Source organism: Coturnix japonica, chromosome 2 (genome assembly GCF_001577835.2).
Source record: "Coturnix japonica isolate 7356 chromosome 2, Coturnix japonica 2.1, whole genome shotgun sequence".
In the NCBI taxonomy this organism is placed as follows: domain Eukaryota; kingdom Metazoa; phylum Chordata; class Aves; order Galliformes; family Phasianidae; genus Coturnix; species Coturnix japonica.
This window is the reverse complement of record NC_029517.1, coordinates 49,694,154-49,709,432: the sequence shown is the minus strand read 5'-3', so window position 1 is coordinate 49,709,432 and position 15,279 is coordinate 49,694,154. Positions and strand designations below refer to the sequence as shown.

At 39.2% G+C, this 15,279-nt stretch overlaps 1 protein-coding gene across 6 annotated transcripts in view; it reads right to left on the bottom strand.

Annotated features, from left to right (window-relative positions):
- The window catches only part of COBL (cordon-bleu WH2 repeat protein), a 146,357-nt gene that overhangs the window by 1,529 nt on the left and 129,549 nt on the right, over positions 1-15,279 (bottom strand). For all 6 annotated transcript variants that reach the window (XM_032442450.1, XM_015854337.2, XM_015854336.1 and 3 more), the window contains 4 exons: positions 11,193-11,296; positions 7,913-9,930; positions 7,169-7,288; positions 4,803-5,054 (listed from right to left, as the gene is read on the bottom strand). In XM_032442450.1, coding sequence (XP_032298341.1) covers positions 4,803-5,054; positions 7,169-7,288; positions 7,913-9,930; positions 11,193-11,296 — 2,494 coding nt within the window. The remainder of the gene's footprint in view (positions 1-4,802; positions 5,055-7,168; positions 7,289-7,912; positions 9,931-11,192; positions 11,297-15,279) is intronic.

Below are 15,279 nucleotides of genomic sequence, written 5' to 3'. Positions count from 1 at the left end.
TTATACCCTTCCTCAAAATGCCACACCTCACATATACACACACATCGTAGTTGGAATAACATTACTACATGGAAGTTGGCAGCATATTTTTTATAAAATTCCTTCATTTTGTGGATGAACAGAGACCAGGCTGTGAGTATGCAATATCTGACAGTCAAAAGCTGTGCAGTATCGGATAGCTGTCGCTGGTCATATAAATCAACTGATGAGTACTTGGCTTCCTGATTGAATGACAGAAACTTTTATAGGCTTTGATGCAGGAAAATCCTTAAACAAATGCTTATCTTCCTTCCTAGTCCCCAGGTCATCGAAGCATTTGCCTAATTTTAATGCCAGTATACTCTTCCAAAATTAAAGTTACTTGGCTTTGATTCCATCAGAGAGACATACATTAAGGGGATCGCAAAAGCTAAACAGGAATAATGTACTTGATTGAGTTTCAATCTTCCCCTTTGGCCTCAGTATCCATGGCAGAAGCTTTATTCTTAGGGAAAAAAATAGGTCATGGTACAATTTCTTAGTAAGGTGAATAGTTCAAATTAAATTTTATCTTTGAATGCAAATGAAGTAGCAGCATGCAAATATCTGTCTCTCACTCTGCATGGGAATGAGAATCACCTTCTGTACTCATTTGACTACCTGTATATCAAGCTCGGCCAACCTTTTAGTGGGGCCTCCCACCAAATTTTCAGCATAGCAATGCCAACATCAACCATGGCTTTGAGTCTGTAATTTCTGTCATTGCACCCACAGGCAGAGATTATTATTATATGAGAAGAATAATCCAGAGCCAGACACAGAGTTACAGAACTAGGCCATGCTTCCTCAAAGTCACTGAACGTGCTGTAATTCAGATCGATGTATTACTTGTTGGCAACCAACTTCAAATAATCCTAGCATATACCACAGATCTACTGTAATGGGTGCAGTAATTACCTTACCTGTCTCCTTTGATTGCCAACAGAGTGATATACTGCACGTATCAAGAGTTCATGTGACTCAATGCCAGTGCCAATGGAACGAATGTTTGTAGATACTATGATACAGCCAAATTCGTATTGGTAACATAAGATTGCTTAAAACGTGCATGGCTCTAATTGTTACTGGAAAATGTGAAGTCTGTAGAATATCTCTTGCACGTTCTATTAAAAGGTGGTCTACAAAAATCATTTTTCCACAAGCAAAGCCTGTTTTTCAGACAGACTACTTGCCTTTCCCACATCATGAAGGCACATTCTCCTGCAGTATTTCTACCAAATCCCTCAACTCTAATATGACTGGATGGTATAATGTATAATGAGCAACTTTTGTAACTTCTCTTTGTTGGGTAAAGTTTTCCATCCTGCATGGGCTTGTGCTGCAACTATACCTACAGCTAGACATCTAATAGGTTATTTGCATGTGTAGTTGTGTTTTTTCCACAGATAATCATAGTAAATCCCAAGGCAGGTTACAAAGACAAAAATACATAAGTGATGTTATAAGGAATTGCAGAAATCTAGTCAGATTATGTTGCATTTTCTAAGACTGAAATAAAGAGTGTAATAATGAATCAGAAGGATCCTAACTGTATGAAACTATGAGAAAAGTTCCTGAACATGATTAAGGAAAACACTAGTTCATTTAAAACAGAAACTCAGGTGGTACAGCTCTATGGCCTGACTAATAGAATTAGCCAAAATTTGGTCTCAGGTCAGTTGTTTGTTTCCTGGATCAACTGATTATCTTTTGTATGCATGGCTAGAAAGCAGATTCCTTGCTGGTGAGACCCCTTAACTTCTGAAGTCAGCTAACAGCCAAAAGCACCATATCAGCCATCCTGGTTGCTGTCTTTGCTTCACGCCATCGCCACAATTTGCTACTGCACTCTGTGTGTGCTAAACAAGTAACATTTTGGGTATTTTGGAATTTGAAGAAAAAGGTTACTTCCTGCATCTTGTGAAGTCTTTTCCAGCTTAGTTAAGTTCATCACCTTTCAAAAACACAGAATGGAGGTACAGATGTTTGGGCAGGATGCGAAATCTAACCCCCTTTCTGGCATGTCTCTGAACTGCACGGCACTGTATGGACCATTTTCATGAGGAGGCCTAACTGGGCTTGGCATCCGCAAGAATTTTCCTTTGGGACTCTGTGGACAGCAACAGTGTGCAATAAGACAGAAGCCATTTCTCCAAAACAAAATATGATTTATTAGTCAAAGCAGGCAAAATATTCCAAGAAATGGATTAAGGAATGGCCAGGGAACCTGTGTACATACTGTCTTATCCACACTTGGCGTTTTCCTCAAGTACCTATTTTTGCTCTGGTTTGTTTTGGGTGACCCAATTACAGCTGATGTGGTGCAGACTCTGACTTGTAGCAAGGCAAGGTCAGCCTACATCAGTTTCTCTCCTCCCTTCCTGCACAGTGGATCTTTTAACCTTAAAGTTCATGACTTTAGCAAAAAAGTGTAATCAAGGGCGGAGTGGAGGAGTTGCCTTTTCACAGATATTAATAGAGCTCAAATTTTTGTTGGGATGCTCCTTATCTATGCAATTGGTTGCTTTTTATGTTTAGTTCCCCTGACAGCCCTGCTTGATCTACTTCCACTGCAAATAACCCCTCATAAATAAGGCCAAACTGAGTCACCTCTCAGTATGAGTCACATAACTAAGCAAAACAGATCCTTCTCAGTTCCCCCACAGTATTAGCGAAATGAATGATTTCACCACCAGAACCCCTATTCCATAAAATTTCAAGAAGACAATGAAGGAGAAACCAACAATTACAGAATGGAACAACCAAGTCTGCTGTCTAGCTGCTGAAACCAAAACCTTCTAGAAAGCAAAGCCAAAAATGGCTCCGTACTCACACCTCCAAATCATGGCATCAGAGATAACGGACACATAAGGCTAAACACAGAATAAAGCTTGCCTCAGCCCTAGTACAAAACTACCTGCCAACCACCCTCTGTCAACAACTCAGTGCTCCTTGGAGATACATTTTTCAGCTATCATGGAAGAAAAGAAAACCCTGATATGCAGACACATGCTTCTACCAATTCAACTTCTGCTATCACAAATTGCCCTACTGCAAGGAAAAGATCAGAATTTAGCTCTCACTTAACACAACAAGCTAGGAGAGATATTAATACACAGTGGATACAAGCTCTTTGAGAAATCTGAACATTACTTTTATCACTGATCAAGGGCATGAAATTTCAGATGTCAAAGTGATACGATGCCTTTAGCATATACAAGACTTAGCTTGCATATCCAGCACATGAAGGACAGCACAATAATAAGAAAACCTTACTTTGTCTTGTACAAAATGCTCCTCTCTTTTATTTTCACAAAAGATCTACACAATAAGAGTTGCACTCTTCTGTCACCTCAATGTCAAAACTACAAAAATAGTTAACTCTGCCTTGAAAATAGAAAATGACAGGCACAGTATTTAGCAGAATACATCAGTATATCTAGATCACTTTCATGGACTGCAAAGGCCATCCAACTGTTTCAAAATAAATCCCCAAGGATGTAAGAAAGGCTTATTTAAATGAGTAAGCAGTATGGGTTCCTTCAGAGTCTTATGCAAGAGTAATGCATTTGGACAAACCAGGAATGTGGAAGGATCTAGAAATCAAACAACAGCATGAAGTACTCTTGAATGTCCAAATTCCCTTTTTATTGTTTTTTTTCTGTAGAATAGTGAAGTATGGAACCAAAGGCCTGATCTAGAGTAGCAGTTCTTCATAATTGGTCATCTTCTACTACTACTCATAGTATCGATACATCTTTTCACACAGAAAATAACTGCACATTCAGATTTCTGTTTGCATGCTGATCTGAACTTCACTGAAAGTAAAATGAATGTATACTAATTTGGATGATTCTGTAGAATTTCTGATTTACCAGAAACAAGATTTCTTTAGATGGGCTTTTTATTGTTAAATTTTGATCACATTTTCTGAATTACTTGGAGAGGACAAGTGGGCAAGGTTGAAGTATATTTACACACTTCTGGCTGCCATTAGCCAAATCACGTGTTGGAAAAACGGCATCTGTTTTAGTGCATTCCCTAAAGTCTGAGGATCAAAGTCCATTCTTTGATACTGCAGTATGATACTGAGATAACTCCACTAAGAACAACTGATCTCTTCACCCAGAAATATGTAGTATAACTCAAGATTAGGAAGAGCAAATTTTGGTCAAAGAGGTATGTGAACTTATGTCAAGAAATCACATCAGGGCAACAGATCATTTAGTCATCTGGGAGCTGACTTAACCCACAACAGACCACAGAACTGATATGTACACCATCCAATTAATAAAGTTCAGATTGATATTAAAAGGAATCCACAGTTTTACTGACAGCTCCTATGGAAATCAAAGCCAAGAACACATAACTGAAGTTAGGACAGAATATTTACGTCTACATTTGTTTTAGGGTCTCACATCTGATCTTTTCAAAATTTTTCTGGTCTGAAGGACATGCAGTATTATCTCACATTCACAACAATAGAAAAGAGCATGAAAATACTTTCTGAAGTGATATTCATGCTCTTTAAAAAGAACTGGCTGCTCATGTGGTTCATATGGTTGCGTATATACACAGGCATGTTTAAGCATTAACAGTGCATTTTAATACCTGTTCAAAGGTTTGAAAAATTCTCTGTCTTCGACTCAGTTAGAGAAAGCACTGAATGCACTGCTCTTCTGATGGCAGAATGAAATGCGTGGCTAGAACAGCTTACAAACAGCTTCCAAGGCCAAAGAAGACCAAGTTATTTCATTCACAAGGAAATACAAAAGTGTGTTTACCTTTTTTAACTTTGCTGCTCCAGCACCAGAGCGAATGGCCTCCATCAGGGCTCGCCTTGCCTCTCCGGGGTCACCTGTAGTCGTGGTAGAGAATTTAAGAGTCGCTGTTGACAGCTGAGGGGGAGGCGGTGGTGGTGGCTGGGCAGGGGCAGGTGGAATACAGAGCTGCTCTTCCTGAGGGTCTTCTGCTTTCTGTAAAGACAGTTCTGCATTCCTAAAACTCTGGAGCTCTTCGGAGGCCAATGAAGAGATCTGTTCATGATGCAGTTGAGAGGAGACGGTTAATACCAAGCATGACTAAACTATAATTACTTGACATTTGATGCACTTTAATTTCAGTACCCTAATTTCACTTTGCTTGAATGACATAAAACACGTAGAGCTTTTGTTTGCTCATGAAGTTGAACATCTGTTACTACTCACTCACATCACTCAGCTGGGCTGATTACAAGCATCAAGGATTTGGCATTGACTCTGACTCAGAAACTCAAATCTTTATTTACCACAAGCTCCAGCATCCTGTAACTCATCTTGGCATTTAAGGTAACAGACAGAGAGTTGGACTTGGAATTCATTTGCAAAGAACCACACGGGGTTTTGGAATCAGGAAGATACACTAAGGCTGCTGCAGCCACACAGGAATCCTGTTACTTTTCACATTCTAGCCTGCATAGAAATAATCTCAAATGTCAGAGATGGTCTTCTGGATTTGAGCTTTCAGACCTGGCTTGATTGAAAAAATCATATTGAAGTTTCAAGTCAGACTGAAAAGGAAAAAAAAAAAAAGTAGTACAAGAGAATTATGTGAAAGCACTGAGAAAAAAAACCCAGTAGATTACTCTTCCAAGTGGCTTTCTGTAGAATTTCTGAACCTAAAATTCCTACACAAATTACTGACTTGGAAACTTGTTCTAGTTTAAATAATGTAGGCGAGGAGGTGATCTTTTAGACTAAGCAACTGCCTCAACAAATATTTTTTCCACTAACAACATTACTAAGAATAATCACGATAAATTATTAGTAATTATAAGGGTTTGGCAATTATTAGGAAATTCAGTACCAAGTGCCAAACAGGAGGTTTTCAAGTAGATACATTAACGTTATGTTTCAGAAAAATTGAGGCATGCTCTTCCCTAGTAGAAAAGGGCTCATCTCTCATCAAATGACCCATAGAGAGCCCCTATGTTCTATTCCTTCACTGTTCATACATGTACACAAATATATGGTAATAATTTCATGTCAGATAAAATATCAACATTTAAGGTGTTATGGAAGGGACAGACCTTTCATCACAGCACATCTAAATCCCACCCTGTATACATACAAACATAGTACTTCATCCAGCACAGGTGACACTGTGAAAAAGAAGCCCATGGTTTCTAGGCAACTTCCTTTAAAATGATGGCAAAATCTTCTCTGCAGGAAGAAACTATCCTAAAAAGTCTCTGCGGCAATACAACACCATTTCACTGTCAGAGCCTCTTTCACACAGATCTGCATTTATTCCTTATGAACACAGATCGCAGTTGTGTGCACAAAGGTGACTGCAGCACTGCATGTTCTGCTCCCAAGTTCAGGGGAAGCTGCATCCTAACTGAAGCAAGAGCTGTAGGATATTCAGAACTGCTCTGAGGGAGGAAATAATTCCCAAACAGAGACAAGGGAGACTTTCTACCTAGTGCCAGCTATCTGGATATGTGCTAATGGTCTTAGTCATTGCATGAGGGAAATGGGAACCTCCTTGCCAAATACATGTCCTTGGCTGGATTAGTAACTGAGTGAAATCTAAGGCTAGAACAATGCAGGCTTTGGTTACTGGGGATAAGAGATGCTTTAATGATTAGGTAAATCTTTCAGATACAAGGAAACATTCTGCTGTAGTGAAAGTGTTTGAAAATTTCCATCAACTACTTGCATACAACTTGCATGCATCAGTTAACAGATGAACAGCATGCATGAAAAAGCTCTAATGTTTTCAGGTAACTGGAACTGGATGTATACAGAAAGTAATGCAAATACATTAACAGCATCCCCCTAACGTACAAAAAGCAACACCTAAAAAATGAAAGTGATGAACATTTTATATTTTTTGTGTACATTCCCAATAAACCATTTGGATTTCTACACACTTCTTTCTCAGCTGAAAGCATGCCAGTTGAAGGATTGCTAAGTTCTATAGCAGAGGGTGGAATCTGACACTCTCTGCTATCTGTCTAAGTCAGATCTGGTCTTGCATCATAACGCTTTCCCCCTATACTCTTCCCTTTCCAACACAACCCATAGTTTGCATTTTCTCCAGGTTTATTTGAAACACTCAACAGAAACAGACTGCACTTAGAAGATCATTTATCATGTTGATTTCTTACTTTTTTCAGCCTGGAAGTGCCACTGTGGCCTCTAATTGCTGCTAGTAGGGCTGACCGCTCATTCTCTGGCTCACTGTATGAGGGTTTCTTGTGATTGCCATTTAGTGCGCTGTCTGAAACCTAGATTATGAAAAGAATATTGTTATTAGACATTTACATAGAGATGTTTTGGAAATGTCATTGGAAATATTTTTAGCTCTTGCACTGGAATGCAAGCTATGGGGACTACTCGGCCTATCTGCTTTTGTGACTGCTTTTACAACCTGAGCTCACACCAAATGTAAGGATACGTGTAGGTCCCAGTTACCAATGCTGAATACAGAGATGCAGCCTCAAATCCCCTGGGCATAAAATCAATGGCTAACTGGTACTGCTTACAAACAAAAACTGGGGTCTTCTTTCTTTTGCATGTATTTACAAGTTTTCTGCATGCCATGTGTTCCGTTTTTATGTAACACACTGAAATGCAGTCGAGGCTCCTTGGCTAACCTCAATTACCTCTCCTTCATGTTGTCTCTCTCCCCCCTGCCTCTTTTAGCTAGGGCAGTAAGAATGGTGTTGTGTAACATATAAGACGTGCAGAATAACCACTGGCGTGGGCTGCACTTTGCCACTATAAATTTTTCAAGTGCCATGTGTGCTCCAGATTCCTTGCAGATGTACCAGTTATAAAACCTCTGGTGTCTGACAGGCTGCCTACAGGTTTCTGTAACCCGAACAGAGTAAATAAAATCTCCACTTTACCTTTCTGAGCTTCTCTTTTCCCCCTGCTGTCTGAATAGCTTCCATTAGGGCACTGTGCAGCGATGTGTCTTTTGGAATTGGTTTTTGGACAACAGGTTTGAACTTCTTCTTTGGTCCGAAGATATTAGTCTGCACATTAACATCCAATTCACCGATAGCATTATTCACCGAATCATCAGATTTGTCATTCTGTTCTGATTCTGTCTTTGCTGTCACACCATTGAACTCGGGTGATGCTTTCAGGGAACCAACTTGCATGCTGTCAGCAGGTGGCCACTTAGTGATGCGCAAAGATGAGCTGAAAGAGGGTGAGGCTCCTTGGAGATCAGGTGACTTGAGAGAGGAGGCTGAATTACTACGGGGCAAAGTCTCGCATTTCTGGTCAAACAAAAGATGCATCTTTTTCTCTGCTGTACTTTGTTTGCTGTTTAAACTGTGATCATCTTCTGCCTTGATGTTATCCTTTGAAGAGGATTTACTAAGTGGGACACTGGCATTCTTTTTATAGAAATTAGCAGCAGTTGCTTGACTCGGTGCCCTGATGTTCACTACTTTGTTTTCCATGCCAGAATTATCACCAGGTGTGAATCTGTGGGATGCTTTTTGACTACAAGTAAAAATACTTGAAATTTTTTCTCTTGTTTCTGCTGATTCTGTTTCCACAGGGCTGTATTTGGCCACAATGATACACCTTTTGGGGGAAACTTCAGCTTCCGTTTTAACCTCTCCTGCCCCATGCTTATTTTCATCTTTCTCAAGAAAATCTGTAGAATCAGACTTAAAGGTAGGTAGGTTGATGTGTTTTGCAATGGCAGAGGCCACATACTGACTGGAAGTTCTTCTATGAGGCTTTAGAAATGGAAGCTCCGGCTTGTCCTTATTAATTGCTGGGACCACTAATGGTTTTACCTGAGACTGTGTAACTGGAAGAGGTGGTTTCGTCTTCTCATTCTCAGACTGTTTTTCACCTACCTGGGAAATAACAGTTTGTGGTGGTACAGGTTTTGGAGCTGCAAGACCGACAGGTTTGCATTCTTGCTTTGTAACAAAGGACTTAGAGTTTGTGGTAACTGTTGGCTTTTTAGCAAGATGCTCAGCAGAGTCATCACTTTGTTTTTCCATAGAACTTGACCTCCAGAATGCCTTCACTTTCCCAAGAGGAATTTCCTCACTTTCACCAGCAGAGGTACCTGGTATGTTCTTACTGACAACAGGCTTTGGGTTGATAAGGTTGCCTAGTTCATCGATCTTAATGGCACCAGTGGAGAATGAAAGTCCTCTATCAAAATTTTTTACTTCAGGTTTGGGAGGGACAACTTTGAAGGTCGTCAAACCCATTTTGGGTTCATAATTTGTCTCCAGTTTCTGGGCACGGTGACACCATGGAGGTGTTGATGGAACTTGTTCTACTTCAATTTTTTTTGCTGGTGGCCGTTTTATTTCTAGTTCTGACTTACTTTTCTTCAGAGGTCTCTCCCGCTTACTACATTCATTAAGTGGATTTACTTTCTCTTTTGCTGTATTGATTTCAGTCACAGTCTTGGAGTGAGATGAAGTTGGTTTCGATTTACACTCCTCAGACTTCATAACATGTCTGGGTGGAGCTTCTACTCTTACATTCTTTTCACCTCTTTTTTCAAAGGAGGATGTGAGAGATTCAAACATATCCCTCCTCTGTTCCACTGGTAAGTGACTGAACTCGTTATCAGATGGCTGCTGTTGTATTAGGTCCTTGGGTACACATACAGCTCCACCATCGGCGTGTCCCTTATCAAAGGAACCTGCATTGTTATTTCTATTTGTAAAGTTTCCCACATTAACAGAGTCAGCTGATAAATTCCATGAACCCCTTGTCTCTTGGTTTCCAGCTGAGTTGTAGATGGTAACTTCTGGAGCATCATCTATGACTGTTACTGGAACAGAATTAGCAACATCTTGGGGGACCTCAACTTTTCTTGTATGTGGGCTCAACACTTCACTCATGTGCTCAGAGTCAGAGTTACTTAAAACATCCATTGCTGTAAAACACATAAAGTATTAAATATAGGCAATATTTAGAATATGACTTTAAATTACACAGCTAATGCAAACATACCCAGATCAGATATTTTAGTTCCACTAAAACTAGCAGGAATATACTTATATTACAAAAAAGGAGAGATCTGGGTCCTTTTTATTGTCTGGCTGCTGATTAGGATCAGCCAAAATAATCCTGCAGTCCTTCTTCAGCCAGTGGGAAACATACAAATGCAGCTGAAAGCAGAATTTAATCTATTGTTCATACCTTATCTTTGACTAACTTCTCTCAGCGATAAACATTTCACCACATGACTCCAAAGGAGAAACATTTCTGAGAAACAGTGAGCAACTTCAAATTATGTTTCCCAGACCTGGTTAGTAATAACAACCCAGATGAAGGATTTCCTCGAGCAAGCAAACAAAGAAACAGTGCTTGCATTTGTTTTTTTCTCTCCATTCTTTCATTTTCCTTCATTACCAGTGAGGCTCCAGGAGCCTCACTGTGCAAGAAGCTTAACTCTTCTCCCAGATTTGTATAAATCAAAGGTTACAATACAGAAGGTAAGAAATAACAGTGTTAGAAAACTCAAAGGAATTAAACTGGAATCCAGTTCACCACAAAAGTTCTGAGATAAAGATGGATTTTTTTTTTTAAAGAAAGTATTGAACATCATTTCCTAATGAAATATAAGCAATATTAATAATGAAACGTTTTTATTTACTCTAGGAAAAACAAGCACAGTATTGCTTCGCAGTGACATTTTATCTCTTCTCGTTTCTTTTCACATTTTTTAATGTTAAACTTAAAAACACATCTGATAACAGAGAGGAGGGGTTGGGTGCAAGAATGTCCCCCCTTCTCCATTTCACTACGATAAAATAAGCAACAGAATCATTGTTTACGAAAGACAGCTAAATTCACTACTGATTTGGCTTCACTGAAGTAAATGAAATCATATCAAATTTAGCTCACAAAATGTGTCCATAATCTGTTGTTCATCTCTTTCTGGTAGCAGACACCAAAATACAACGACAATCTGATAAGCAGCTTGAAAAATATTTTGTGCTGGTGTATAAAGAGTGGCTGCCCAGGAAGAAAAGGGAAAGCAGCCACTTTAGGCTGACCACAGTCTGACTCAGACCCATGAACTGCTGGTAGTAATCTTAGTGAGAAATGAAGGTGTCTCAGAGTGCAGTTTGGCTGTGTTTCTCTAGGCTGTGCCTATGTCTTGTATGCCCCAGAGTCAGTACAGTTCCCTACCTTCTAAATCTTCATCCAGATCAGCCAAAGTCTGCTGGAGTTGTGCATCAATGAATATGTCCTCATTCTCATGCTTAGCCGCAGCCATTTCTTCATTTTTACTGCTAAATAGAGAGAAAAAAAAATGTTGGGCCTCCTGCTTTCTTGCCTTGCACTGCTGCTCTGAAATATACCCTTTGGTTCCACTGAGGTTCTGAAATCCACTCCCCAAAGTACAAAGAATGCAGCCTTGGACACACAAACCACACAGAAACATTCAAATCTAGTACGGATCTCAGTGAAGCCTGAGAATACTCCACGTACTGGTGATCAAAAGATTAGGATTAATAAACTCCATCACAAAGAAATGGTCTGGCTTCACCTTGAAGCATGCAGCTCACCCGGACTGCAGAAAAGCAGCATATGCTGAGGCAAAACCTTCGTATATCCATGTAATTTTAAAGCAGACCACTAGCCATCCCATGCACAAACTTTGCCAACAAATCTGTGCCTTAATTAAATAAAAATTGCACGATGATGAAAAATAAATAGAGTGAAATAGTGTTAGACAATCACTCTGCATCCTGGGGGAAGGGAGGGGAGGAGGAAAGAGAAACTAATCCCTTGAGAGCTGTTTCTAATGAAAAGTGGCCTGATTTTGCCAAGAAATAACTCTGTGCTTTTTGACAAACTTGTACAGTGATCTAAAAACAAGTGTAAAACCCGAATGAGTGCCAAGCGTTGTCTTGGCTTATTAAAGAAAAAGACAAAACAAAGAAAAATTTTCACAAAAAAGAACCTGGAAAAAAAAACACACAAAAAACCTAACAACAAATACATAAAAACCTGTTACACAACAGACATTCTGTTTCCTGGGAAGAATCTTGACCAGCAGAGCTTTCCTATCTAAATCAGAGAAGCTAGGATTTCACGCTGGGCAATTCATTTTTTTTCTGCTACCTGATCCTCACCTGAAGTCGAAACGTCACCAGTGACAGCGCCTCTACGTTCTGCCCTTGAGATTAGACTGTTGACAAAATAATTTTCCATCTAACCACACCTAAGTCACTTTGGTCAGGTGAGGCAACTTTGCCCTTTTCAAGAGCAAGCCCATAATATCACAGATAAAGTGACAGGTGACTTTTGGCTAGTTTACTGAGCATCACCTGAAAAAATGTACTTTTCCACTCCCCTTTAAGATAATCTTATAAATAAATACTTGGGGATGATTCTTGACAGTGATTTAAATGATCTCTAACATGTACCATCTATTTTTGCTATTGTATTATTTTTCTCCTGATTCTTATAGGACGAGCTGAAAGCACGTGTTCAAGCACCAGGTATTTCATTTCATTTCATTTCATTTCATTTCATTTCATTTCATTTCATTATTTCATTTCATTTCATTTCATTTCATTTATTTATTTTTGTGCATTCACCTCTCCTTTCCTTGTATCCTCTTAGCATTCTTGGAACCTTATTCCTTTTCCTAAACAGGGATGAATCCAAGGAGGCAAAGCTACATATCATACCTAAATTGTTTCACAAATTGGAATCTATAGATTTCTGATGATGGAAATCTGCACTTATTATTTGAATGCAGAGGAAGAGATGCAGTGCCGGAAACATTCTCCATGTGGAATATCATCTCTTCATCATCATATCACTGATTGGAGCTATGCAGGCCCTGAGCATCCCCAGAAGCCAATGTGAACTGATGAAGCTCAGATTCAGTCCTCATACTTGAAGATCATGATGAACTAAGTTTTCTCCAGGATGGATTAAGAGAAAGGTGGCATGATTCAGTCAAAGTCTCTAATGGGAGCAACTGGTTCTGTAAGACAGCAATCCTATTTGTATCCTGCAGTATTCACACACGCAAATCAATGAGACAACTCATCTGACAAACTGACAAGATTTAAGCTTACTACAATATTCAAACAAAGCAGAAGCCTGCCAAAAAAAAAACCCTCACATCCTAAAGGTGGCAAGAACTATGAACCACCTGAATTTCATATTGTTTTGCAGTGAAAAATTTTATATAATTAATTAAAAAAAAAAAAACAAAAAAAACTTGCTACCCTGAGTGCACTTTAAAACCATTTATTTGCAAATTAAAAGGAAGCATTTTCACTGACAAAAAAAATTGTGCAGCAGCTAAACAATATGTCTATGCAGTATGGAAGGCAAACACTCTTTTCCTCTTTAAAACTGGCCTTATGGGGTAGTTGCCCATAGCTGGAAGCAAGTTATTGACATTCATCAGGATTTTCTCTAAGCTACTGTGAAGAAGGCACTGTGAGCTTTAAAGAAAAACCTTAGAAGATAAATGTGCAAATCCATATCCATCAGAGAATGAGACCTCGTTCCATGACAGCCATGCAAGTTCACCACTTTCTGGTACCTGATCTCACCTGTTGCCTGACTACTCTTCAATACAGCCAAAATCTGTATTACAAAGATTGTTGGTACTGGGCTTTCTCCAGCAAATAATGAAAATAATTGGCTTGAGGATTTTATGGGCGACTCATCTAGGAAAACATATTTAGGGCCTAGGACAGAGATTCTTGGATTCCGAACAGGCATTATGGATTCACTGCACTGACCAGCTCTTTTCTCACAACAACTGGAGAGAATCTTTCAAGGACTCCTTACAGAAAAATCAACTCCCTCATGGGCAGCAGTCAGAAGAGGTTTCTTTCATTATCCTCTGTGGACTTATGCAGTGACTATAGGTAATTTGCCTCTCAGTTTTGGCTTCAATCTCCTCATCTAGGCAACTGGGATAATACTACCCAATTCAGAGAAGTCTTCTGAAGACTCTCTAAAGAGAACAATGCATTAAATATGAAAGGACTCTTAGTCCTTTACAGATGGAGCTTCAGAAAAAGCAGATCTTTCCTTATGCATTTCCAAATTCCTAAAAGAGCTATTGTTCAATTCATCTCCAAACTCACCTAAAAGGCAAGGCAGAAGGTGCATACTAATCACAGAGCTCTTCTTTAAACTCTTAGCATTGGGAATTTAAAATGTGATATGTGTTTTGGGAGGTGAAAGTCTGGTAGTTTCCAGTAGCTCACATAGTCTATAAATATGCCTAAAAAGACTCTTTCACACAACAGTATTTGGGAAAGGAAAACAAGAGGGCCTCTAATATTTTTTCAAAGCCTTCTTCCCTTCCAACGCTATACACTTTTCTTTTGTTGACAGCTCTATTTTGGTTAGAATCCAAGAAAAATACAGGACTTATTCCAGTACTATGTTTTACATTCTGGACAAACATTACCAGTGGCATTTTCTCACACATGCTTTTTTTTTTTTGACTTAAGGAACAACTTGATAACCTTTTTGCTGCCTTTCTGGTAACGTCAGGTGTTAAAAATGGGGAGTATTTAGCACAAGCTCAAAATGGCAAACATGCATGGTTTCTGGAAGCCTGCTCACTTATTACTTATGTAGATTAGCTGAGATTTGTGCAGGAGTGCAGAACCGAGCAGAAAGACTACTAAACTACCGCCTTTAGTGCTCCACTGAGCTCAGGCTACAATACATAATTACTCCTCGGCAGTCATTCGCACAGTTGGAGACAAAATGAAACTTACTGCAGCATTTTGTCAAATTAGTGCCATGAGAGACAGACATTTATGAGAAAGTTTTAAGTCAATTCTAAGAAAGAGAGAAAAAAAATCTCTGATAAATCTTGCTTGGAATGCATTAAAAAGAAACACTGAACAGTTAAAATACAACAGATTTGCAATGACAGAAGCTGCCATTTTGTTCTACATTTTTTGTTCTATTGGGGCTTTGCAAATGGTACAAAAGACCAAGGCTTCTTTGGGCACCTCTCAGGAATTCTAGAAAGCCTTCCCTATGGAATCACAGGTAGACCACAGCTTTCAACATAACTGAGAAAATACAATGCAGAGCTATTTAAATTATGGGAAAGAAACTGAGGAAAAGATTCATTGTCCATTTGTGACACTCAGTACCATTTGAAATAATGCAGGGAACTCAAGACTGTGTGGAGCTGACAGATACAACATGAAATGACGGAGACTTGTGACCTGATGGAAAAGCAGCAGGCAAAATAAATGGTAGCAGACATTTC